Here is a 27458-nt window from a genome sequence, read left to right as displayed (position 1 = left end):
GTCCTATCCCTAAGCTTGCTTACTAACATGCGTTAGTAGTAGTCCTTTAACTTGTGGTTTTCTACTTCTTCTAGGAGCTCTAGGTGCCGCTTGTAAGGGATCTGCAGGAGATACAGAATCTAGTCCTAAAGCAGGTAGGTAGGAGCTCTGCTTACCACCCCTATAAGGGCTAGATAGGGTGCCCTTACCTATCTCCGTGCTCTTATAGAGTAACCTACTAATAGCACTCTCCCCTCTAGGTCTTTCCTAGGAGCTACCTATCGTGGCGTTAAAGTAAGTTAGATTACTACTATCTTAGGTAGTATAACCCTAATTTATAACCTATATAGATCCTTTATCTCCTATACTAAAGTTTAGTTCTAGTGTTAGTTTAGGAGTTTAGAGCCCTATTAGCTTAGGGGACTTTGTATAGATCCTTTATACTAAGCTAGCCGTGCTTAGTACCTACGCTAGAGGTGTCTGCTTAGGGGGTTATGAATTACTAGGCTAGCTAGCCTAATTATCTACCTCCTCTAGCTCTACCCTACCCCCTAGCTCCTGCGCTAGGTTTAGTCCTCCTTGCTTACTAGACTCCTTATATTACTCTACTGCAATATAAAGCTAATTAAAGATATTAAGCTCTTTATATACTTCTCCTGTATTATAGATCTTATCTTTACTAATAACGTTAACTATCTTTTAAGCCTCTAACTATTAAAGCTGCTCTTAATCTTTCTCTTTATAGAAAAGATCCTTATTAAAGGTAATATTCTACGTTATAATAATCTAATTAAGTAAGGGGATCTATATCCTATATATATTAGATACTCTATATCCTACTAGATATCTAATATAACCCTAAGGGTTCACCTTAAAAACCCTCTTGTAACGCCTAGCTGCTTAATCTCTATTAAGGGGGTAAGCTTAACAGCTATAGGCGTATATTCCGCTCTAATTAGGGCAGAGATTAGCAGTTGCCTCCCTTATCTACTCTAGTTGCTACTACCTAAAGTATCTAGTAAACTAATAATCTAGCACTTTGTTAGGTAATATTATATTGTAAGCATAGGACAGGCTTATATTATAGAGCTAAGTCACTGCTTTAACAATTTTAGGCTAGAGCTTTGTTAGTAGGTTAGCACTAATCCTTATTTTAATTAATTTTGTTATAATCTCCTACCCTGCTCTTTCTGCTCCTCTATTAGGTTTATAGGTATATACAGGTAAGCTCTTAATTTTAATACTATTATTAGCTACCTAGATCTAAAAGCAAGATTTGCTACGCTAAGGGAGCGTTACAATATTATTATCTTGTATAATCTTAACTATACTAAGCTTATATTAGTTAAGTATTATGCTCTTAAAATTTTTAAACACCTGTATAATCTTATTAAGGTTTTTAGCTTGTAGTAGATAGGTATAAAGCTTTCCTAAGTAGTTATACTTTAATACTAAGATCTATTGCTTATAAGCTATACCTATTAGCATGTTAAATAGATCCTATAATACCTAGTAGTATAGACGTGGTAATCTTTCCCTTAGTTATCTTAATATAACCTATTAGGCATGTGTAATAGCGCAGTGCTCGCATTTGCTCCTAGGAGTTCCTTTAATCCTAATATTTATTACTAACTTAACTAGAGCTTTAAGCGCCTTAGGTCCTAAATAGCCTAATTATTAGTGCTAAAGCTCCTCACTATCGTGTCTTAGGTAAGTTATCTAGGATTACTAGGGTTGTTTAGGCACTATGCTTTGGATTATTAGATAAGGAGTAGAGGGCTTCTATTCTAGGAAAGTTAAGTTAAACTTGCGTAGTAACTTAGCTAATACAACGCTCTTTTCTAATAATCTAAACTACAAGGTAGTATCTAGCCTAAGGAACTAAACTCCTGCTTTAAGTAATTAAGCTTCTAATATAATATTTATATAAAAACCTTCTACTAATACCACGTTAGTAAGCACTAAATCTTCTGTTTTTAGACCTCTTAGTCTATTAAGAGTATTAGGGATTACTCTTGTCCCTCTACCTAAGATTAGAAAAGCTTAAGTTCCTGCTTTAACTGTCTTATATTTAACTAATCTAAACAAGCTTTCTTCTAGGTAGCTTATATTATTAACTAGGTGCACTACACCCCTATTATTAAAGATAGTGCTCTTTAATAGAGCGTAAGCTTTAAAGTCTATAGTTAAATAGATCCTGTTCGTTTTCTCCGCTATTAATATAGGGTTAATTAATGCCGCCTAGATACTGCCTAGATAGGTAATTGTGCTTGCCTTACCACTATAATCTTAATTAATAGGATAGGACTTAATTAGAGCTTTTCTTAACTCTTTGAATTTTAGATTCCTATTAATCTTTTTCTTAATCTCTAATTATTAAGTAGTAGTAAGCTTGTTACTTGTATTAGTCTAAGCTTTAATAACGTTTTTGTATTTAGGAGGTTTCTATAGGTAAGATCTACTATATAGGTATAAAGACTCCTTCTTAGGTTAGTTAGAAGGTAGAGCTCCTATTATTACAAACACTCTAGGACCCTTAGAGCTTAATCTTATGTTATTCTCTTAGAGTAGTAATAAATAGATCTTAGCAACCTGCAGGAGGTTATAAGTTAGCTCTCCTATTACTAACTTTTTAATAATCCTTTAAAACATGTTTTAACCCTAATCTAGTAAGATCCTAGTAGATAGAGCTTTAAGATAATCCTATACTATAAGCTATCCTTTAATATTAGGAACGTTGTATACCTTAGCTTACGTATATAGGATTGTCCACTCCTTCTACTAGTAATTAGCGTCTTAGCCACTTATCTTTGCCTTAGCAAGATAAGCTTTATACTGCAATCTCGCTAGTGTTGTAGCGCTTAAGTCTATTAGCGCTAGGTTATTATAGAGCACTTAGATTAGTGCTTAGAGAGTTACTCTTCCTTAATTAACAAGCTCTATATAGGCTAAGGTAAGGATCCCTTAATCTACTATATTATTAACCTATATAAAGAGGTTCTAGATTACTAATAACTTTAATGCCTAATCTAATAAGCAGGCTTGGTACTAAGCTATTTAGAGCTTGTACTGTTCGCTTGTTATATTAGATAGCGCGATATCTGTTAGTATATTAGGCTTAATAGGTTTATTCTTAAAGTGGTTTTTAGTATCTAGAGCCTTAGGGTCTACCTCTGCCTAGATCCCTTTAGTTAGGGCATAGTATCTAAATTAAATGTACTAGGTAGGCTAGTTAGTTAATCTAGTAAGTAGGATATCCCCCTTTAGGATTTGGTCGCTTATAGTAGAAGAGTAATAAGTAAGCTTTTGCTTAAGAAATAGTATAAAGAGTAAAGCTTGCTAGCTTAGTGTCTAAGTTAAATAATACGCTTAAATAGATAGGACGATCTTTAATAAGGTAAAGCGCGAACTAGGCTTATAACTATAGAAATTTAGATTACTAAGGTTAGGAATAATCTAGGAGATAGATTATTAGATTGTATCTACTACGATCGTACTTATATATATAGAGCTTTAGCTACCCTTACTAGAAGGTAAATAATTAGTAAACCTTCCTTACTAGAGCTCCTGCTTTTTATTAGGCACTTAGCAGTAAGCTAGCAGTTGATCAGATAGTGGGTTATACAGGGGTATTAACCAGGATTAATCGGGATTGATTAGGATTAAGATGCTCCGTGATCTAGTTAATATCCCTCCTGCAACACTAGATCTTAAAATAGGTATATTACTATCCTAAAGGAGAGCTAAATATAGTTATTATAATTGTTTCTAGCAGCGTAATATATAATAAACGTGGTGCTCTAGGGGTAGTTACTATCTTTATAATTCCCTAAAACCCTAATAGTACACCTGTTTAGGAGTATGCAATAGTTATATATAACTATATCCTAGGCGCGTGTCTATATAGCATGCACTATAGTTACAATTATAGTATAAGTGTTATCTAGGATACGTCCCTAGTGTGTATCTATGCTACTATAAGACTTAGATTTTAGATAGTACTCTTGTAGCTAAGTTATAATTATATTTTTATTAATATTATACTCTATACTAAGCCTAAGCTATCGCGCGTAGACAATACGCTTGTATGCTAGCATATTCTACTCTAAACTAATATGCTTCTAGGAAGGAGAAGTTACTATCTTCTTAATACGACTAATAAGTCTCTCTAAAGACTATTAGGCATAGTATATAGGTGGTCTAAAATCCCTAGTATTAGATATAAGGTAGAGTAGGTAATAGATCTAAATAGAGCAAGATAGTAACTAGTCTACTTTACTATAGTAGTAGAGTAACTTATACTAGTAAATAAAATTCTCTGCTAATAGTTCTAACTTGTTAATCTAGTTAATAGTAAACTCCCTCTAGCTTATATAGAAGAGTAGTTCACAGTAGCGTAGGAAGTTATTAGCATATTCCTTCTAAAGATAGACCTATATAGCTAGCGCTCTATAAGTAAGTATAAAAGTCTACTATTTAAATAAAGTCTATATCTTATATATTATAGTGCTTTATAGGGTAGTGCTAACTTAGGTTAGTACTAAGGAATAGGACTTGTAAAGACCTTTGTTAATTAAAGCCTAATTAGCATTAGTAACAAGCTATAGTATAGTCTTGTTATTAAATTTATCCCCTTTCTAGAGTTAGAACAAGGCTTTAGGTATATTATAGGACATTGCGTGCATAACGTTAATAGGAAAGCTACAAGGAAAGTGTATAGTAGGGAGGTCTAATAGGATAGAGTAGTAGTTAATACTAGCATCTTAGTATAAGGTAGTATATCTAGAGGCTAGCATATTAGTCTATTATTTATATATATCTTTAATAGTAGTAGCTAAATTATTATATATAACTAGGTGAAGGGTATCTCTATTTAGGAAAGAGTATTTACTAGTTCTCCCCTTAGTTCCTTTATATAGGCACAGGCGGTAACTCCTTTTTAATATACTAGGCTGTTTTATTCCTATAATCTCTACTATAGCTAGCCTATCTCTAGTTATTAGTATAAGGTAGGCGTAAAGGATAAATTCTTCCTAAGCGTCTGCGTTGTATATGTAAACTCTAACTATAAGTTAGTATAATTCCTCTACTATTAGGTATAGCTAAGTGTCTATAAATTTTTTATTAAAAGTACTAGGTATAATAGTAGTAACAAGTGTATTGCAGTCTTAATCCTAAATAGATAGGTAAAGGTTTAAGATATATAGCACTACTAGTGTAATACTTTATTATTTCTTAGGGTTCTTTACTATACCCACCGCGTCTAATATAAGTTGTAAAGCTAGATCCCTAGGGTCTTAGAAGTATCCTTTCCTACTATATTCTTAAAACTAGTCCCTGTTATACACGTCTTAGTACAAAGTATATTTGCTAGTAAGGTTAAAAGTTGCCTAATACGCTTTTAATTATTATAACTAATAACTATTATTATACTAGATACGTAGTTATAGAAGTATAGGGATATATTACTATTAATATTTTAATTTGCCTTTCTTATTATACTAAGCTCTACTACAGGATAGGCACGTATAAGTAGTGTTAAGGTCGCTAGTAAAGGCTACGCACCTATTAGTACAACAATTAATAGATAGAGGAGTTATAGTATCCTAGAATAAGGTATATAGTATATGCTACCCCTAGTAGATAGTATTACTAATATTAATATTATAGCATTTCTTTAAAGTTTGTTATATCTTTTAGAACTTCTTATATAGAGTACCTATAAATATAGTGTATATATTAAGAGAGGTAGTATAAAGTTATTAAACACGCTCTATTTACTTATAATATAGTATATATCCTATTTGCTATTATATATCCCCTAAAAAGTCCTCTAGGTATAGAACCTCTTTGTCCTTGTCCGCGAGTTATATGTTATTGTTATAGTTATCTATTAGGTCTACACTATTACTAGCAGAATCACTAGTAGAATTATAGGAAGAATTAATATTAAGTACTCCTTATATATTGTTAAGGTGTAATAGTTAACTAGTAGGGCGGCTAGTAGTCTATAGTAGAGCAGCATCTTTAGTAGTAGTAAAGGGAATATTTTATTTATAGCACCTTTGCTAGTGTTATATATACTGCTTTTAATTTACCTTATAGCGTACACCTTAGTATAGAGTAAGATAACAATAACACTAGAACTTGTTCTATTAACTAGATATTTATAGGCAAGGGGTAGCAATTACCTGCTACGTACTATCTATAACAGTTTCTACGTTAATATAGCACTTAGGGATATAGATAGTAGATATATAAATATAGATAGTAGTGTCTAATCTAAACTATAGTGTGTTCCTTTAATAAGCTATAATACAATTATACTAGTCTTCTAGTATAATAGCTTAGTAGCGTAAACTTACTATTTTGCTATACTAGATAATATAAATATTAGTAAGCTATATATATATTAGTAGAGTTATAAAGTTTTATATTTATTATAGTTACTATAACAAACGCATTAGTATAGAAAGTAGACTTTATGTTATCTTCTTTTATACTATATAGGTATTCTACTTTACATATCTATATATTCTACTATAAGCAGATATACTAGATATAGTTTATCTTGCTATAAGTTAGACCTAATCTTACCTACTACTTAAAATAATACTATTAAAGATGTAGTATACAACTGCGATCGCAATAGTTAAGACTACTAGAATAACTATCTAAACTACACCTAATTAAGGAAACTCGCTAAGCTTATAAGCTAACTCTTCTAATAAAACAAACTATGCTATAGTAACTTTCTGTAACTATCTTACAATAACTAAACCTCTAACCTTGTTATTACTATTAGACTTCTATAACAGGATATTTAAGTGTGTAGACATACAATTGCTTAGAAGACTAACAACTATTTAAGAGTATAGCGTAACACTATACTCTACGCCTATATTCTATTTTACTTAGGAGATTTTGCGTTAAAATATATTAGTTCTAGGATAGATAATTAACTTTAATAGATTATTAACTTAAATACTTAGGACTATTACCTTAAAAATAGTGTAGAGAAGCATACTAGTCTACGTCTATTATATATCCTATTAGATTGCAAAGAGTGTTATAGCTATATTATAGAACCTATAATATTAAATTAATTAGTTTAGAATAGCTCTTTCCTTAACCTAATTAGATCCTAGAGTTGTATTTACTAAGATTACATTTATAAGGATAGGCTAGAGTAACTTAGATAGTATATTATCTATGTAAATAGTACTATAATATTAATACTAATATATATCTAATTTAAAAACCTCTAAGTCTAATCCTACGTGCTATAGCAATATTATAGTAGTTAGGGAGCTTACTTTACCTTTACTACATAATCTACCTTATTAAACTCTACTATTAAGTAGTAACTTAGCGTATCCCTCTATAACCTTAACACCCCTATCCCCTTATCTACTTTATTAATCCCTCCTATTACCTTCTTTATATAGCTTCTTCTTCCCCTCTTATATTAAAGCTACTTATTAACTACGCTAATTAAAGTTGCTTATTAGCTACGTAGTCCTAAAGTTACTAAAACTCTAATAGAACTAAGTCTCCCTCTTTTAAAAGCGAATAGATAGTTTGCTAAATTATAGTTAGGTACGCCGCCTACGCAGGCGCACATGCAAAGCCACTTATTAACTACGCTAATTAAAGTTACTTATTAGCTATATAGTCCTAAAGTCTCTAAATCCTTAATAGAACTAAGTCTCCCTTATTTAAATATAAATAGATAGTTTACTTACTTATATATAGGTACGTTGCCTACGCAGGCGTATATATAAAGCTACTCCTTAATTATACTAAATTAAGTTGCTTATTAACTACGTAGAACTACACACACTATCTATATTACTAAAACTAAGTCTCCCTTATTTAAAAGTAAATAGATAATTTGCTAAGTTATAGTTAGGTACGTCGCCTACGCAGGTGTAAATCTAAAGCCGCTCCTTAATTACGCTAAATTAAGCTACTTATTATCTGCGTAGTCCTATAGTTTTCGCTTATCTTAGTAGAACTAAGTCTTACCTTATTTAAATATAAGTAGATAGATTACTAATTTATATATTAGGTACGTCGCCCGCGCAGGCGTAAATCTAGAGCTACTTACTAGAGTGCTATAAAAGCTACTTAACAGAGTGCTAAAATACCTAGTTTAGATAAACTTGCAGTCTAACTACGTTATTAATTAGTACAACTCTATTAAAGGCTATAGTAGTTATATCTTTAGATAAGTAATTAATCCTACTATAGACTTTAATGTGTTAATAACTTACAAGTCTACCTAGCGCTCCTAATACTATTAACTTTATCTTTAGTAGATAGATAGTTACCTATCTAATAATATATTTATAGTTTTGTACTAGCTATTCTTGTCCCTATAGTATTCCCTTAACGTTGTTTTATTAAGTTAGTTAGTATTAAAGGGATTAAGATATACTAGATACTAGCTAGGTCGCAGTAGCGTAAGGACACTATACTAGGCGTAGTACTAGTTATTAAAACTAGCTTAGGTCTACCTAATAAGTAGTTATAGCAATACACGCGTCTCTCTATCTTTACGTTGCTTAGGGAGACGTCCCTATTAAGTGCTTACGCTTAAGGCAATAAGGTAGTACCTTCTCTACATTATTATTCTATTAATATTATTAAGATAGGTAGCACCTCTAAGTTAATAAACGCTATAATAAGAGTTATTACAGTTAGCAGCGGTTGCACTTAGCACTATCTAATAAGCTCCTAGAGCCTGTAGTTTATATAATAGATAAGTAGTAGGTTAGTACACACCTATACTTCCTAAGGATCTATAGTCTCTATAGAGGATAGTTAGACCTAAGCTAAACTTAATACTTTACTTAACTAGTTATTTAATAGATTTTAAATTAGTAATCTTAGCTAGAATTAGGACTAGTAGTTAGCAGTTGCTACTATAGTAAGGCTAAGGATTGCAACCTTTAGGCTTCTAAATAATAGTATAACTAGCGCTAGTGTTATACCCCTATAGGAGCTAAGGAGTTATGCCTATCCTTAATAAGGCTAATAAGTAGTGTTAGTAGTAGTAGTAGTATATAGTCTTTTAGTTTATTAAGGGCGTGGTAGTTTATAATTATAAGTATATAGGTAGGTATATTAAAGAATAGTTAATTATACTAGTGCACTAGTTGTACTTATAACTAGCAGGCGGAGTTAGTTAGAGTTAAAGCAGAGTAGCCTCTCTTTAGTAGTAGTCCTAGACTACAGGACTAATTATTTAGGTCTACTAACTATAGGTTATCTACCTATCTTTAGTATTACTTAGTGCAGATTAGACTATTATAGGCGTAGTAGGGCCTAGACTACCTAAACTTAATCTCTATATAGTATTAGGGGACAACCTTATATTCTTAATTACTTGCGGTCTTTCTTTCCTTTAGAGTATTTAGTAATATTTACTTGCTAGTAGTAGAGGTTCTCTTTACCTAGCTATCTCTTAAGACTTTATAATAGAGATATAATTAAAGGGGTTTCTTACTATAGATAAGTATAGGCTAGTAAATTAGGGGCGTTAGACACTATTTATAGTAGCCTTTTTAAGCGTTATAGAGACTCTTTTAACCTCTTTCTAATAGAGGTAGGACTAGCTTAGGCTACTCCTAGATAATCTACTCTACTTAAATCCTTGCTTAGTATTAGTTTCTCCTCCTTGTGCCTTAGTTAGCCTTATAGACTAAGGATATTCTAAGAAAGGTTTCTAGGCTACTATAAGACTATATCGCTACTATTCTATATAAAAGAAAGCTAGTCTAACTAGTGTAGTCTAGGTAAGACAGCCTATTAATAGTATAGTTAGCTTATTACTATCTACTATTAAAGGGCTTTATACTATAAGATATACTATCTAAGATATAAACTTGCTATATTATAATAGATGCGTAGTTCTCTATAGAATACTATATAGGAGGGTAATCTATTTCTCCTTATATAGGTTATCTAGTTACTACTAGATTTATCTATATAGGAAGGAGTAATTCTTTAATTATATAATATACTTGTTTAACACGTCCTATTATATTACGCTTACACGTAACGTATCTATTATAAGTTTATTAATACTAAATTAAATAAAAGCTTCTATAAAGATAATCTTAACTTTAATAGTGTACTATTAAAGACAAAGAGCCTCTTCTTCTATAACTAGGCTTTCTATAGTAGGGACTACTATATCTCGCAGTAGTTAACTAACGTACATAATAGCCCTATTTTCTATCTTAAGCTAATATATATTAGTTCTATACCTAGCCTAGGAAAATATATTAATGTGTAACGTATAGTTAATAGGGTATCTAAAGGATAGATTACCCTACTTTTAGAATACTATAGCATAGTAAATAGGTTATTACCCCTAAATTTAGTAACTCGCGATATTATCCTCTTAAATAGTGTTATAGTTACTGTGTTAATCTATGTTAATTCCTAGTCTAGCATAACTTATATGCTAATCTAGGTTATATAATAACTGTGTTTTAGTAAACGTAAACTATATATAGCTAATATAGGTTAGTAATAGTATATTCCTAGATATTTATATCTTACTCTATTAATATAACTATTATACTCTAGTACACAGAGGAGTAGGTAAATAAAAGGATATAGTATAAATCTACGTAAGCTAATATAACTTATTAGCGTTAGTTATAATAAGTAATAATACTATAATTATAGTAATATATATAAATCTATATAACAATAATCTAGTGTACTTTAAATTAATTCTTAACCCCTTGCACACGTACATAATGTAACACGTTAGCATACCCTCTCTACACTTCTATTATACTAATATAGTATAACTATAGTATAATAACTTATTGTTTAATAACTATATTATAGAAGTATATTAGTATAAAGATATAGCTAAAGATAATATATTATAAGCAATAGTAATAACACTAGTGCGCGTTATAATATAACAAGTGCACAAGTTATATATAATAATATACCCTTTTTATCTATAATAATATATTTATAATATATTAGCTTTACTTATAACCTTATCTACTATAAACGCTGCCTTTGTTCCTAACACTATCCTATAGTTAATTTAGGATTTAAGATCCTATTTACACAAAATACTAGAACTATATAGTGTCCGCCTGCAGCTAAAATTAGTAAGTAATAATCTAATTATAGTGTAGGTAGCAATATATACGCCTAAAGTGTTTGCCCTATAGATCTATATGTTTATAGTTAGTAAGAAGGGCATTAATAACCTTAATAAGTGTATCTACAAGGCTATAGACATATACTTTAATATAATCTAAGACTAACTATTTAGCTATATTTCTAACTCTAAGTAGACTAATATATAGGACACTATCCTTACTAAGTATCTATTTTTTAGATATTTTAATAGAGTATAGGTATTAAAATAGCTTATATAGTAGACCTAGATATATAGGAATAAGAACTAATACTCTAAACTAAAACGCAAGTATATTATCTACCTCTTTAAATATACTAATCTTACTATTATAAAGGAGCTATTATACATAATTATGCTATACTAGGCAATAGTATTACTACCCTAATTACTTAAACGTTTGCTATCCTACAAGGCCCTAGCCTAGGGAGGTCTATTATATGTAGAGGTCTATATAGATACTAGTAGCTAATATCTAACTTTATTTATAGCAGTTTAGGTATATACTATAACTGCGTAGTAGCCTAGTTAGGATTCTATAGTAACGCTCCCTAATATTTAAACTAAGACTTATTATAGGCTATAAGTAAGCTAGTATTACCTTATCCTATTAAACACATACAAAGATAACGTCTACCCTAAACTAAATACACTAGTAGTATTACTAGCTTTAAAGACTAGGGTGCCTAGGATAGTAATAGTAGCGTTTTTAGGGGTTAGTATCCTAACCTAATAGTTAGTGTGCCCCTAGCTAGTAGTGTTAGATTATAACAAGTACTAGTATAGCTAGATATAAGACTATAAAAGTAAACCTATTTATATAGTATACTAGCCTAACTAAATAATTCTACTCTAGATACTTGTAAAAACACGCCTGTAGAAGATAACTATAATACACTACTAGACACGTAACAACACTAACCTTATACTATTATAGACTCTCTAATAGAGACTTTAAATTCTGCTCTACTAATATAGACTTATAAGAATACACGTATTAGGAACGTAAAGGCTAGGCGCAACTATATAACTAAAGCTAAGGCTAAAGGTAATAGTAATAAGAGAAATACTTCTAGAGTGCAAGGCCTAAAATTATAGTAGTCTCTAATATAAACTAGAGTATCTATTGCAGATGCCCCTTATATAGATAGTAGTAGTATAGGAGAGCTAAATAATAGTAATAGTAATAATAGCGTCTAGGTTTATAGATAATTATAACATAAGAGGGTCCTAATTATATAAGTTAAATAATATATATATATAATATTAGTATATATAAATAATATAATATAATATTACTATATATCTTATACTACACAAGCTTACTATATTATACTACACCTTTACTACTATATATAATATAGTATATATAATAATATATATATATACCTAACTTTAAACTAATATACTACTAAAGAAACCTATAATATATATAGTGTAAGCAACTAACTTGCCCTAGAATATTTATAATATAGAGTATAATCTTTAGTAATACTACTACACTATAATATAGGAGTGTTGTTGCAATAGGCGCCTTTATAGAACTTACTAACCTATTATTATAGGATAGTTTAGATTATAATTTTATATACTAGGTATACTACCTAGTCTCTTAGTTATTATTGCAGCGTACCTAGGTGGTGGTATGCTACACGCCTATACTACCTAGGTATCTACTAGTACTACTTCCTATATAGTAACCCTACTAAATTATACCTACTACGTGCCCTCTATTTATACTAAATTTTCCCCCTAGGTGCTATATATCTATCTACTATATAACCTATAATTAGGTATATTATATAAACTGTGTTTAAATAGACGCTAAAGTTAATATATATAATACTAATAATATATAAACTAAAAAGTAGTTTACCTTTGTAGAATATATAGTATAGTAAACCCTATTTAGGTTTACTTCTCGTACTTAAACTACTTCGTGGTCTACTTTAGATAAATATGGCTACTGTAAACCGGTTTTGTACCGTAGTGTGGACTGCATCATAGTATTATGTCGAGTATAGTGGCCCGCAGCCCGTAATCTCAAGTGATCCATGTAAAAACCGTTGACCGTATAACGGAAAGAATCCGAGTTATATGACTTTCGGTCTGCGTTGACTCACGTTCCAATCGCTGTTCGTAATTCATTCCAAGCTCAAACTTCGACGATTTTTACTAGTGGACCTTCAATCTTTTTGACCTTCCGGCCTTCCCACCAGGACAAGATTCCCGCAAACATTGCTACGCCACATCCTAGGCCAATGAACGTACCTTTCATATGATCAGCGTATTTCTTATGGAGAAGTTATATATTTACCAGTGGCCCAAGATGGTCTATCAAGACGGTTATAACCCCACATGAAGTAGCAAAGAACCACCTGGAACAGACTATTGAGAACCATCATATCAATAGTGAATGCTAGCTTCCATAGCGGTGTTGGTGGTGCCTGTTCCCCTGTGAAAGTAGGAGTATCAGGCAAAGCATCCGCATACTCAACTGAAGGACGGAACCATGCCTTGTTCTGCACAGTCAAGCGATGCATCGCAGCGTGATCATGGAAATGTATGACTTGGACCAACCAGTAAAAGTCTCGGAAGCGCCATGGAGCAAGGCCAAAGCCCGTGACGCAGAAGAGGGCGTTCAGGATCTGGCTATCGATTTCTAACCAAATTTTGCGTGGCGAGTTATTATCGTCTGCTGAGGGGTGATTCATGGCAGGTGCTGCTTTGAGAAGTAGGAAGAAGAGCATAGCACCCCATGCCTACGAGGTGGATGGGCTGGTTACTATAACCGAAGACAATGTTTTCGCAAAAACTCTACTTACCACAATATTGAGGCCATATATGGTGATCAAGAAGCCAGTAGGGGTGATGAAAAACCTCCAAAAAGCCTGAAGACCGTTCATGATAGCAGGACCCCATTTCTCCTTGACATCAGACTTGTGCCTCTCATGCAGTGAGTGCAAGTGTGCTCTATGAGGATGCCTAGGCGATGATTTGGATGATTTGGATTCTTGTGGAGACGAAATCATTCCAATTCTGGTTTGTGTCTTGACCAGCACAAGACCACCGGCATCATCTGGACATGCAATGCGTGACGAGTGGCCATGGGCATCAAATGTGATGTTTGTACCCCCAGCCTCTGGCTCACGGAGCTCTGTAATATTTGGTGCTTGCGCAATTGCTGTGCCCGTCGCCTGCCACATACCAAGTTGAGGCGCCATGTTCATCACAGAGAGAGAAGCTTTGCGTGCCCGGCCAACAAGGCCGGCCGGCTCTTCTGCTGCCATGGTGTCTTTGGAGAGGTTCTATCTTCCAGTAAATTTTGGATGGGGCGCGACCTGATTGACGGGGAGCCGTGAGTGTGGCAAAGGAATCGCGATGCTTTAGAACATGTACAAGTAGGTATGGAGTGTTGAAGAGGTTGCAGTGTTGTATGGAGCTAGGATACAAGGACCAGAAAATGTCAAAAAAAATTGCAATCATGGTGCAGGTTGTCCAACCAGATCCGCGAATTCTCGCGCTATCTACTCTGCGGTCCTCCTTTAACCTTGTTCAGACGCGAAAAAAAAAATAACAATATTGGGTGGCGGGTAAGGCGTTTACGTGTGAAAGAAAGAGCTGGTCCTGTATCTATGCCTACATGGAATGGTACCTAATTACAGTCATTGACAACCTTTAGCGCCCCTTCATCTAGCATCCATGATCCGATAGTAGTTGCGCGAACCACAAGCTCATGTTCCTGCGAAAGGCATGGGATTGAAGTGCAGGGTACCTACCAATGAAGAGATCATACAAGGTGGCTAGGGGGGTAACGTGCGGACCCATTCACCGCTACCTACCGGTAGCGTCGATCGTATTTCTAGCCTCGTTCCAAGAATGACGCAACGGCGCCAATGGCCATGTACTATGCAAGTTAGCTGTGATGTGATACAATCAAGCCTCAAGAACCAGGCTGCGGAGGCGCTCATGGCTAAAAGTCATCGGGGAAAGAAGAGTGGCTGCATCAGGTAGCTGTCAGCGTGGGACCCGGCGGAGAGATGATCCAATTCGGTGACCTCGATTGACTTCTGAAGTCCGGAGTTGCCGCCGTTGTGACCACGTCAAGGCCCAAGCCGCCCAATCCGTCAACCACGAGCATCCGCTGGAATTTGCCACGCTACTGGGTGCGCGCCCGCCGGTCACTTCTCTCATCCCTCGGTCGCACTCTTTCACTCGTACGGGAGCTTGGACGCATCCAGCAAGAGATTTCTAGAACCCACCCCGTTTCGTGCGAGTCGCGTCTGCACAAGATGCTCTCAAGTCCTGCGTCAACAGTAGACCGTCGTACGAAAGCATCGTACGGAAGCCTCGTTTATCATCGACTTCTTATCGACTTCTTATCAGCGTAAAAGTGAGCAACAGCGCCTCACGCCTTTGTCCAGCCTGCGCGCCCGCCATGCCTCACGGTGCTCCGAAGAAGCCGTTTGATGGGCAGCTTCACGACGTGAAGTCGAGATGTTGGGGCAAAGTGAATACCTTTGGTCAGATTGCTTTGCGCTTCCATTCGAACCCGACCAATCTGGAAAATTGGTTTCAGCAGAATTCTTTGGCTGACCAAAGTGCGCGGTCGTCATCGGATAGTACCTTAGTGGAGACGAAATCATGTCTACCAACACCACGACTAAACATTGCTATTCAAATCTGCGGATCAAGAGGCGACGTACAGCCTTTTATTCCAATTGCAAAAATACTTCAGGCGCCGCCATATGGACATCGCGTGCGGATATGCACACATCCTGTTTTCAAGGACTTTGTGGTAAGTCATGCCTGTCCGCCCGTGATATGCAGATCATTACGATTCCACACTGATACAAAGAATTAGGAAGGCAATGGGATAGAATTCTTCTCCATAGGCGGGGACCCAGAAGCTCTCATGGCCGTATGCGCTGTTTCCTACACTAATCATTCACCCCACACTAATACATAACCATAGTACATGGTTAAAAACCCAGGACTCTTACCCAGCATGGAAAGTCTCAAGGCCGGCGATATTGCCAAACGACGCAAAGAAATGGGCGAAATGGTCCAAAGCACGTGGCGCAGCTGCATCGAAGCCGGCAACGGTATGGGACCTCCTACAACTGCCATCAACGTCGACAACCCAGAAGATCTATTCATCGCAGACGTCATAATTGCCAATCCTCCATCAATGGGTCACATCCACTGTGCCGAGAAGTTGGGGATACCGTTGCATATGGTGTTTACTATGCCGTGGTCCCCAACCAAGGCGTTCCATCACCCGCTTGCTGCGATGGACTATGGAGATGTAGATCATCGTACTGCCAATTATTTCAGTTTTGCGATGATGGAGTTATTGACCTGGCAGGGGCTCGGAGATCTCATCAACAAGTTCAGGACACATACTTTGAAACTGGATCCAATTAGTCCAATGTGGGGATTTCAGTTGGTGCAGAGGCTCAAGGTGCCATATTCATACTTGTGGAGTCAGACTCTTATTCCCAAGCCGGAAGACTGGCCGTCCCATATCAGCGTGACGGGCTTCTCATTTTTGAAAGCAGGGCGTAACTACACGCCACCGCCAGACTTGGTGCAATTCCTGGAGTCGGGACCACCACCAGTGTACATTGGCTTTGGATCTATTGTTGTCGATAAGCCTAGTGAGCTTACGAAACTGCTCTTTGAAGCTGTGGCGTTGGCGGGTGTTCGAGCAATCATTTCAAAAGGCTGGGGAGGTTTCGAGGCAGACCAGGTACCGGATAATATCTATCTCATCGGAAATTGCCCTCACGACTGGCTTTTCCAACGTGTATCCTGCGTTGTTCATCATGGAGGCGCTGGCACAACAGCAGCGGGTATCGCCCTCGGCAAACCTACAGTCGTCGTACCCTTCTTCGGCGACCAACCGTTCTGGGGACAAATGATTGCTCGCGCTGGCGCGGGCCCGAAACCCATTCCTTATAAACTAATGACTGCAGAGAGCCTTGCCGATAGCATCAGATTTGCATTGAGAGACGACGTACGGGTATCTTGTGAAAGGATGGCGGCCGACATTGCAGAAGAAGACGGCGCAACAGACACTGTCAAAGCCTTTGAGCAGCACCTCAAGATCGACGATATGAGATGTCAGGTCTGTCCTGGACGTCTAGCCGTGTGGCTCGATAAAAAAACCGGCGTACATCTCAGTAATATGGCTGTCTGCACGCTCGCCGAGAAGGGACTTGTACATCCAAAGGAGCTGCGTCTGTTACGACATAAGAACTGGTATGTCCATGAAGGCGCAGAATCGCCTTTGATTGGTGCTGTTGCTGCCATGTCAGGGACTTTTGCCAGCATCGCAACAGCAACCTCGGATTATTCCGAGCGTCTGAAGAGGCCGAACAAACCTGCAGATTCTACCTCGCAACTCCCACGCAAACGCCAAGATGAAGAAGCTATTGACCAGCTAACCGGAATTCCCCGCCCTAATCCCACGCAGCTAGAAACAATGGCATGGCGCATGGCATTGAAGACTTACGAAGCAAATGTGCACGACAATTTTGAGAAACCGCCCGAGAATTCCAAATTGGCGAAGATGCGGGCACGCATCGCAGAAAAGAAGGCGAGGAGAGGTCGGGCACATCAGATTGTCTGCGCGACGGCACATTACGGGAAGGACTTGACAAAGACGGGACTTCAAGGTGAATTCTGCATTGTTGTCAGGACCGAGAGAGGGGGTGCTAATCATCAGGGCAGCACCCGTCGCATTTTTCTATAATGTTGCAAACGGCTTTCGGAATTTCCCTTCTTATGTCCTAAGAAATGAAATGAATCGGCGACGAGACGAAATCACTGGACTAGGCACTGGCCTTACTGTGGCTGGAAGAGTAAGCCTCACATTTCATTCCTTGTTCAACCCATTTTGACCGCTTATACTTGATTAACTCTCGTCAGGAATGTATCCTAGGATTCTACGAAGCCTTTGCTGGCGTCCTCTGTCATCCATACATGGCCGCGCGACAAGAAGGTGCCATTGGTGTTCCCAAGGGACTTGGTCGCAGCTTGTCCAGCTTCAGTTGCCACATCCTAGCCGGTGTCTTTGCGGTCCCAGGATACACGCTTAAAGGTATTGAGGCTGCATTGTCGAAACACAGCACTACGGATTTGCAGGCCGAACTTTATCTTATACGACTACGACAAGCGATTCATGATAAGAGTCAGACGACACAGGAAGAAAGAGCGGAGGTGGTGGAGAAGTGGAAGAATTTACAGGGACTTGCAGCGTAATTCTTGGACCTAGCCTCTACTATTTGTAAATGCTTCCCTTCAATCTTGTATATTTTCCTGTAATAGAGCTTTTAACACCTTTTGATGTTTGGTTGCTAGTAAGACAATGTACTTACATATAGAGCTAGATAATTTTTCATCAGAAATATAAGGCCAGAGTAGCATATAAAACCGCGTTACACTATATTATCATTTAAATTTGAAAGTGTGATTTAGAGCAAGTACCGCATAAGGTGCGAACCTTGCAACAAAATAGACTACCAGTAAATTTCACCAAGTAAAAAATAGTTTAAACATACATTAAAGCCTAGGTATGGCATCCCTGCGCAGGACACATGTGAAGACACATTGCTGAAACAAAGAGACCAAAAAATTGTGAAGCAGCCAACACAGGACTGAGAAATGTAATGTTTAATTCACTAAGGCTATCTTCGCACTGAAGTAAGTTATGATCGAAGTACTTGTGGCGTTTCAACGTGCCAAAAAAATGTTTGCGGGTAGCCTGCAGCGTTCGGTAACCGCCTCGGCTAGCTACTGGCTCCACAGCTCCACCGAAATGTTTCTTATGCCTTGACATTCCAGTCCAGTACCACTAATATATAGTCTAACAAAAGACATTCGTCCATCAATACCAAACAACGCCTGGTTAGCTCAATCGGTAGAGCGTGAGACTCTTAGAGTCTTCGTTCCCCAAGAACGATTGATCCATCCAATCTCAAGGTTGCGGGTTCGGTTAGTATCCCCTCGGTACCACCGTTCGAATCACTCTTCTAACAGTTTCCCAGACCCCCGCATCGGGCTTGTATTCATCTTTTTTTGCCTGTGGACCGGTGAAGTATGGTCTGTGCGTCCCACCAGTCCCTCTAAGCTGAAATTGTTGGACAGATTTCAAGACAGGTTTTTTTGCAGCTGTAGCCAATGTAAAAAGTAATTAATATGCCAGATTAAGATATAGTCTAATATGTGGTCACGTACATGTGCGATTTTAATCAAGTGATGTTAATGTTAAAGTTGTTGCACCCATATACCATTGCGGGTAAAGGATAATTTTAGTAGTCGATACTGGCATACTATTTTAATCCTGCAGTTTACCATATGATATGCAAATACGTGATAACATAGAATCCTTAGTCTTGTCTCTGCCGCGCGTTAATATGAATTTTCTTGCAGCCGTTGACAACATATCCTGTACCTATCCGTACCCATGACTGTTTCTAACATAAACTCAATTGCTTTACTTGGATTATCCTGGTAATCAGACAAAAATTATTCTAGTATTAATGCAAATGTCGAGATGATCTGTCAAGTTTACTGCATCCTGTACACCTGATCTCGCGTTTCCCTTCCCCACACCCCCATTAAGAGTGGTTTAGCATGAAACTGGAGACGCGTCGCACCCATCCATTTACGTCATAACATATCGATCCGACCCAATCTCCGATCATCACCTCTGTTCTGCTGACGGTATCCGTGCCATTTTCTAGTCACTTCTCCCGAATTGTAGGGAACTACTACATAGCCATCGACGTTTCCCACCACACACCAACACTCTAACACACTTTGGACGCGCATCGCTGAACATGGCCACCGCAAGCGACCGAGAACAAGTCACCGATGATATGCTCGAACATGAACTTGAGAATGAGCCATTGGCGAATTGAGATATTATACGGTAGGACTTTCTTTGCTGAGCACTTCAATTTCACCCTAATACTTGTCCTCTACGTGTCCCCTGCAACTGCAATTTTACACGGGATTCCCGACGCGCCTCTCTGACTTTTAATACAACCGCAAAATCCGCGCTCTGATCCATAATGGCGAGATGAAAGTTGGCGAATTCCAAAAGGCAATCGACGTGAAACCCAACGCGTATTCTTCATTTATGACTCAGAATGGGCCCGAGAAAGGCAAGGACTCAACAGTCTTCCTGTCTGCGTGGGCCTTTTTCAAGAAGCGGGAGATGCTTGGTATCAAACCGACACCGGCGAAGAAGAAGGCTGCTGCTGCGAAGGGGAAGGATCCTATGCCAAATGTTGATGATATTGAATTGGATGGGGAGAAAGATGGTGAGGTACCCATATATGGTATGCACTTTGTTCCATGAGTACCTTATCGTGCACCCTGACATCTTTCAGACACCTGCGATGAAATCCGTCGCAAGATTAACGCACACCTCAAGAAACCCGGCGTCACCGCCGCAGCATTCTGCCGCGCCATGGCCGGCTCCTTCAAGAAAGCACCTAGGAAGATCTCATCCGCCCAACTCTCAGCGTTTCGCAGTAAGAAGGGACCCTTTGCCGGTAACGCGTCCGGCGTATTCTACGGCGCTTATGTATACTTTGAAAAACTAAGGATCAAAGAGGGTAAGCCAAAAAGTCAAAGAAGAGGCTGGAGATGGAGGAAATTCATGGACCGAAGGGGCTGGAAAGGAAACATATGATGGACAATTTTCTCCCTGCAGATCAGATGAGAGACCGGTTGTGGATAGTTATGGGATATTTTCTATAATGAAGGTTTAGCGCTGTACTTGCAAGTTCTGAGACGATTCACGGAGTTCGAGGCACAATACTTTGATATGGTTGGTTTGATGGGGTTATCTTGGGCGGCATTTTGATATAATTTGAGGCGTATCAATGTTTCAAAGCACCTCTAAGATGTACGATTCGTGTATACGTAGTGTAGGCTTCAAAGTATGATACTGCGTTCTGATCAGAGCCTGGATTGCTAAGCATTTTATGTAGGTGCGGAATCGCTCATCGCAATATCCAGTGTACTGTTTGATACTCTGTCCCGCACAGCTCAGGCAGGATCGGTTTACTGATGGGTGTCGGCACTGTTGGTTATGACAAGTTACCCTGGCCGTCAGTATATGACACTTGATAGTTAAGCACTGCAACTTGACGGGCGCCACATAGTTGAATCTTGATAACAGTATCCCATGTCGACAATATGCACATGGCCTTCTCACATTTTAACAACCCTCCATCCATATTGAACTTGAACCGAAACGCCAAACGCCAAACGCCAATGCTCGAATATACATTGTTGATGATCGGATTGCAATATCCAGTAGGAGCCCAAGAGCTATATTGTCGCTGCAGCCTCGATAGCGCCCGCCAATTTGAACGTCTTCGGACTCGAGATGACGACTTCGACTGGATATTTCCATGTCATGTATTTTGCCCAACCTTGAAATTCATCAGTATGGCTTCTGACCCAATATCTCCACGAATGGCTTATTCAACATAACGTACCCCAATATGCACACTTTCTACCAAAGTATTTGCCCAGATAGGGTACCACGACCATTGTCAACAGTAGCTCCAACTGTTGCAGCGATTCTCTCCACTCCCGCTCAGCATCTGAAATGTATTCCTCGTCGTCCACTGTCGAGCTCGTAGCGGAAGAGGGCAGCGAATCGATCTCATCGGCGTCTGAGGCGCTCAGATGAGGCTCAGTGAAGCTCTCGCTGTTTTCTAGCGACATGGCGACTGACCTCTGAATTGGAAATGTGGCAGATATTCGGGAGGTAGAGTGTAACTCAATGAGACGGGCTATCGTGCACACATGGATAACTGTGAATGAGATGCGTCGTGGTCGTGGCGTACATTGGGAAAGCTGGACTGGCCAATGAACGGTGGTGGGGCGGCGGCGATCAGATCACGTGACTGGAAATCTTGGCCTTCGTTGTTCGACTCACACATGCTATTCGACTCATTAAGTGACCTTGTTGTTCGACAACTACACCTTGCAACTACACCACACACACATCTGGAACACGCCTTGCAGCATAAACTCGGACTATACGAACGACAAGATTACGACAAGTCCACCGCAATCATGGCTGATACTGTACGTCATCCGTACCCCCACATTCGCTGTCGAAAAGCGCTCTCAACGCTATGGAGAATCGCCAGGCTTGGCTCCAGGCTCCTCCTCACAACTTCTGGAGCACATTATCTACGATAGAACGCCCCAAAATATGCTGGTACTGACATGGTGAAGGCTGAGCATCCCGATCGCAAACCCCGCAAGTCCGTAGCATTCTCAGAAGGTGCCACAATCGTCGACAGCAATGGCGATGTCACAGAGTCAAAAGAAGTGAATGGTGGTAAGTCCTCTGCGGAGAGTCATGCGTCTGGTGAGGTCTTCTTCCAACACGAAAAGGGTCATGTACTGACGGGAAGGGTAATAGGCGACGACAAAGAGGTCGAGGAAGTCACCGACATGTTCGCTGATCTGGCTAAGAAGGTGCGCATTCATCCCTTGATGATCGTGTAAAGTATACCGAGTTAACCTCCAGATAGAAGAAGAAGAAGAGCAAGAAGACCGAGGAGGATGGCGATGCTGGCGAGGGTGACTTCGCTGCGCTCAAGAAAAAGAAGAAGTCCAGCAAGAAGAAGGTTGAGGATGACTTCGAAGCCAAGCTTGCCGCTGCAGGAGGGGATAAAGCCGAGGGTGAAGAGGACGCTGCAGCTGCCCAGCCAGAGGTGCAAGAGGGCGACATGATGAAGGGCACGGGCATCTGGCAACACGACTCGACGACGCCGATTTCTTACAACCTCCTTCTAAGCCGCTTCTTCACGCTGCTCCACTCGACACATCCTGACCTTGCCAGCTCGGGCACAAAGAGCTACAAGATTCCACCCCCGCAGTGCATGCGTGAAGGAAACAAGAAGACCATCTTTGCCAACCTCGCTGAGATTTGCAAGAGGATGAAGCGTACTGAGGAGCACGTCACCCAGTTCTTGTTTGCCGAGTTGGGTACGAGCGGTTCCGTTGCAGAAGGAAGGCGTCTGGTCATCAAGGGTCGTTTCCAGCAGAAGCAATTGGAGAATGTCTTGAGGCGGTACATTGTCGAATACGTCACGTGCAAGACGTGCCGTTCGCCGGACACAGAGTATGTTGTGCACGTCCAAGTTACGAACCAGATTGCTAATATGCTCAAAGCCTCTCCAAGGGTGAGAACCGTCTCAATTTCGTCACCTGCAACAGCTGCGGGTCTCGACGATCCGTCCAGGCCATCAAGACTGGTTTCTCGGCGCAAATCGGAAAGCGAAGGAGAATGGTGGGCTAGAAGGTTTCTTGACTATGCGGTTCACGATGTTTATGGCATGCATGGCTTGGGCTGTGCTTTTTGGTGGGCGCTTCTGCTGGGGGGTACGGCATAGCATGTCATGTTAAGGACCATTCATGAGGGTTAATCGGGACGGGACTGTATTCCAGGTTTTGTATCTTTATGAGCAGCCAACAGAAAAAAGGCACTGATGATGCTATATGGGCTCTTCAAGGACGGTCATGGGTAGTGTTAGGCCAGGTGACAATAAATTTATAGGCGCCCTGCAAATCGTTCGCGTCGGCGCTTGCATCCTCCACCCCACCATCACAAGCTTGGACTTCTGAAGCTTGCTGCGGTACACAGGCCTCACAAGCTTTCGAACGCGTACCGACATGACACAACGACCTCGCAGTGTACATATGACAGAGGCGGGAATAGCCACTTCGTATGACCCAACCTTTGTCAAATATATCTCGCGTCTCCGGTCAGTGGCAGGCTGGCACATGTTCGCACGGCAGGCTTGTGAGCAAGGGTAGGCGGGGCGCTGATTCGGCGGCTCGAAGTACCCCGCTAAGCCAACAGGCTGCTGGCGAGAGGCTGAGCAGCTTTTGTCGTCCAGCAACGAATGGGCTGGCAAGGGGGCGCGCGGTTAATCTTGGATGTGACTAGGACATGTGTGCTGATGCTCCTCCGTAGACAGATTCAATACTCCTTCTATACCTGGTTGCTCTTCCTTGTCTCTATCAGTCGGGAGTGACATATACGCGGCTCTGTTGGAGTTGATCGCACGCGGAAACTACACTGTATAGCTTGACACTGTATAGCTTGACTCTACTTGAAGCCCTGAGACTAGTGAACAATGTCCGGATACGGAAGTCCGCCTCCAGGAGGGAACTATTACCCTCGTGAGTCGAGTCGCATAACACTTCATCCTACTTCTTCCTCTGACACCTCACAGCACCGCCTGAGAAGAGCGGATACGGTACGTTTACACGGCCACTCCATGTCTCGCAACCCCACAGCTTCCATCTAACGCTCTATCAGATCAACAGCAACATCAGCAGCCTCAGCAGCAGCAGCAGCAACAACAACAACAACAACAGTACTTTTCTCCCCCACCAGGCGGCGTATCCTACCCTCCTCCTCCCCAGTCGCCCCCTGCGCACCAACAAACACACCAGCACTACCCGCCTCCTCCAGGTGGCGCTCAGCAACAGTATGCGCCACCTCCTGAACAGCACCAGCAGCAGCAACATTTCCCTCCACCCGGTAGCGCCCCGCAATACCAGCAGCCTGCGCCGCAGCAACCTCAAATCTCCCAGCAACCGTTGGCGTCGCCCTATGGCGCACCAAGCCAGAGCCCCCAGCAGAATGATCCCAGGGCATCGATGCAGCAAACCTTTAGTGCGCAGAATATACCACAGTCTCCCGTGTTTGCAGGAGCAGGAGTGGGAGGAGGTGTTGCAGCCAGCGGCCAAGCTGTAGCTGGGGCCCAAGGTCCCGTGGCAATAGCAACGGCTGATGATGTAGGCACCTTCAATGGAGGGAGTTACCGCGTCAGTCATCGTGACACGAATACGATTCTCACCGTGCAATTGGCGATTGGGTGTCCGTTGACTGCAAAGCCTGGTATGCTTTTCACGATTTCGTGCCTCTCTTTGCAACCTTCCTTTCCACCAAACCTTCTCCAAGGACGAATAGACTAATCACAGGAAGAAACGAACATATTGTTTGCTAACACGAGTAAAACAGGCTCAATGATCGCAATGACCCCAACCATCACGCTAAAAGGCACCATGAAATTCTCCCTCAAAAAAGCCTTTACGGGCGGCGAAATGTCCAAGTCCCAATACATTGGCCCTGGCGAGCTTTTACTCGCACCCGCTGCCATTGGCGACATCACAATCATCAAGCTCAGTGGCAAAGAGACCTGGAGCTGTGGCCACGACGCCTTCTTAGCATGTACGCAGGGTATTGTTACCGAGTACAAAAGCCAGGGCCTCAGCAAAGCCATGTTCAGCGGAGAAGGGCTCTTCGTGTACAAGATTAGCGGACAAGGTGTGCTTTGGTGCACGAGTTTTGGCGCTATCATCAGGAAAGATGTCAGTCTCTTCAATTCTCCTTTCCAATATTGGGTTTACGAAATGGATGATCTTCACGGATTGCCAATTGCAGGTTGCGGCTTGACAGTGCTGAACAGATTGAGCAAATGCTAACCGAAAATCCCTGTTAGCTGCAAAAAGACGAAAAGTACATCATTGATAATGGCCACTTGGTGGCTTGGAACTGCAAGTACGTCATGGAGCGTGTTGCTTCGGGTGGGATCATGTCGAACATGATGGCGGGTGAAGGTCTGGTGTGTAAGTTCACAGGACCGGGCACGATTTTCATGCAGACGAGAAATGCGCAGCAGTTTTCAGCGTGGTTGGCTGCACATGGGGCGGCGGCTTAGAGGGTGTTTTGAGACAAGAGGAGATTGCATGGAAAAGAGTCAGATGGTGAGTAGGGTAAGGGATGTTGGAGAAAGTGTTGGTCGTTGAGCTATTCATGAAAGATGTCATAGCGCTTCGCAATCGTACATTCTATCTCATATCCATATCGTATCTATACCTATAATCATACAGCATATCTCGGCGAACCATGTACACGTAGTATTACAGCATTTAATCCAGTCCAGCAGCCAGTCTAGTTCGCACGGCTCCTGGCCAACTCGCTCTGCGCCGTGCTCGTCGGCCCTCCCTTGACCCTCTCACCTCCTGTAATCTTCTTCTCGCCCTCGGTGATATCATGCAGAGCCTGGCTGGTAATCGGCTCATTTGCATGTTTCTGCGCTTGCGCCGTAGGACCACCCTGCACCGCACCATCCTGACCCGTGAGTTTCTTTTCCGCATCTGTGATCTTAGACAGCGTCGACGAGTCGAGTTTGCCCGTGTGCTCCCCGGCACTGCTATTCGCATTCGCACTCGCAGCACTGCTGTTCTGGCTCAAATCCGACAAGATCTTCGAACTGTTACTCGTATTCTTCTCCCCACCCACATCGCGCACATGCCCACCCACCAGCGCACTCTGCGCCACACTCGTCGGTCCCCCCTGCACCGGCTCATCGCTGTTCGTAATCACCTTCTCGCCCGCCGTGATGTCGCTCACAATCGCCGCGCTGAGCTCCTGGCCCACGTGCGATTGCGCTTTTGCGGTCGGCCCGCCTTTGACCGGTTCATCACTGTTTGTGAGCGCTTTCTCGGCCGCCGTGATTTGCGAGATGAAGTTCGAGTCGACTTTGAGGGCGAGGAGACGGGTTGTGGTGAATTTTCGGGTGGCGGTGCAGCGGAGGGTGGAAAAGGTGCGGGTTGTGCGGAGAAAAGACATGGTGTATGTCTTGGGTGTGTTTTAGAGAGAAATAGAAGTGGCAATGGCAATAGTGGAATTGATATGGATATCGGAAATTTGAGAAGAGATTTGATTTCGTACTGATTTGCAAGAAAAGAAAACGCACGATTCAAGGGAAGATGGACCCCTCATATACGAAATGCCAAACTCCCCTTGACCTACCTCATCCTAATCCATTTTCCAAACTACTTCATCATGCATCATCCCGACCCGAGCCGTGCGTACCGTGTTTTCCCAAGTTCCCCAATGACCAAGTGATGCGGAAATCACATCACCGATGTCTGCGGCCATGGGCGATGTGGGAGCCAGGGCAGGTGGAGCACATGATGTCAGCATCCATGGGGGGAAAAGAAAGGGTCCGGGCGCTAGTGGGTTTGTGGAAGGGAAATTGTGGGGCTGGTCCCTGGGGATGGACGTCACGCCTAGTTGAAGTTCTCCCGGCACGACAGGACATGTTTGGGGATCATTTTGGAGCTAGCCTTCACCTTCACCGCGCCAGTGACCTCGGTGGCGGGGTGGGTTGTCCAGCAGCTCTTGTCTTTCTGTCACACAATACCAGACTTATACCGTCACTGATCAATCAACTGC

The 27458-nt window shown here is 40.5% G+C and overlaps 7 protein-coding genes across 7 annotated transcripts; 4 read left to right on the top strand and 3 right to left on the bottom strand.

The window, feature by feature from the left end:
• Positions 1–12852: 12852 nt before the first annotated feature.
• Positions 12853–14646, bottom strand: IAQ61_011568 (uncharacterized protein). Its single transcript, XM_003844086.2, has 3 exons — positions 13984–14646; positions 13476–13920; positions 12853–13429 (listed from the first exon to the last, which is right to left on the bottom strand). Exons 1-3 carry the CDS (start codon positions 14446–14448, stop codon positions 13314–13316), a joined length of 1026 nt encoding a protein of 341 aa, XP_003844134.2. The 5' UTR covers positions 14449–14646; the 3' UTR covers positions 12853–13313.
• A 950-nt stretch (positions 14647–15596) lies between these two features.
• On the top strand, positions 15597–18424 carry IAQ61_011567 (uncharacterized protein; the record flags this gene model as incomplete). The annotated part of the gene is made up of 5 exons (XM_003844085.2): positions 15597–15956; positions 16023–16079; positions 16134–17838; positions 17894–18024; positions 18092–18424. 5 exons carry the CDS (start codon positions 15597–15599, stop codon positions 18422–18424), a joined length of 2586 nt encoding a protein of 861 aa, XP_003844133.2.
• A 1505-nt stretch (positions 18425–19929) lies between these two features.
• IAQ61_011565 (uncharacterized protein) lies at positions 19930–20943 on the top strand (the record flags this gene model as incomplete). The annotated part of the gene is given in 3 exon segments (XM_066099259.1): positions 19930–20508; positions 20560–20787; positions 20801–20943. 3 exon segments carry the CDS (start codon positions 20247–20249, stop codon positions 20941–20943), a joined length of 633 nt encoding a protein of 210 aa, XP_065950778.1. The 5' UTR covers positions 19930–20246.
• A 138-nt stretch (positions 20944–21081) lies between these two features.
• On the bottom strand, positions 21082–22129 carry IAQ61_011564 (uncharacterized protein). Its single transcript, XM_066099258.1, is given in 3 exon segments — positions 21082–21612; positions 21679–21978; positions 21990–22129. 3 exon segments carry the CDS (start codon positions 22126–22128, stop codon positions 21509–21511), a joined length of 543 nt encoding a protein of 180 aa, XP_065950777.1. The 5' UTR covers position 22129; the 3' UTR covers positions 21082–21508.
• A 135-nt stretch (positions 22130–22264) lies between these two features.
• IAQ61_011563 (uncharacterized protein) lies at positions 22265–23501 on the top strand (the record flags this gene model as incomplete). Its single annotated transcript, XM_066099257.1, has 5 exons — positions 22265–22276; positions 22430–22565; positions 22620–22675; positions 22732–23324; positions 23375–23501. 5 exons carry the CDS (start codon positions 22265–22267, stop codon positions 23499–23501), a joined length of 924 nt encoding a protein of 307 aa, XP_065950776.1.
• An 841-nt stretch (positions 23502–24342) lies between these two features.
• On the top strand, positions 24343–25935 carry IAQ61_011562 (uncharacterized protein; the record flags this gene model as incomplete). The annotated part of the gene is made up of 5 exons (XM_003844081.1): positions 24343–24388; positions 24442–24465; positions 24528–25112; positions 25236–25585; positions 25717–25935. 5 exons carry the CDS (start codon positions 24343–24345, stop codon positions 25933–25935), a joined length of 1224 nt encoding a protein of 407 aa, XP_003844129.1.
• Positions 25936–26168: 233 nt separating this feature from the next.
• IAQ61_011561 (uncharacterized protein) lies at positions 26169–26849 on the bottom strand (the record flags this gene model as incomplete). The annotated part of the gene is made up of 1 exon (XM_003844080.1): positions 26169–26849. One exon carries the CDS (start codon positions 26847–26849, stop codon positions 26169–26171), a length of 681 nt encoding a protein of 226 aa, XP_003844128.1.
• Positions 26850–27458: the final 609 nt, after the last annotated feature.

Source organism: Plenodomus lingam, assembly GCF_022343315.1.
Source record: "Plenodomus lingam strain CAN1 chromosome Unknown scaffold_20, whole genome shotgun sequence".
NCBI lineage: Eukaryota > Fungi > Ascomycota > Dothideomycetes > Pleosporales > Leptosphaeriaceae > Plenodomus > Plenodomus lingam.
This window is presented reverse-complemented; position numbering and strand designations above follow the sequence as displayed.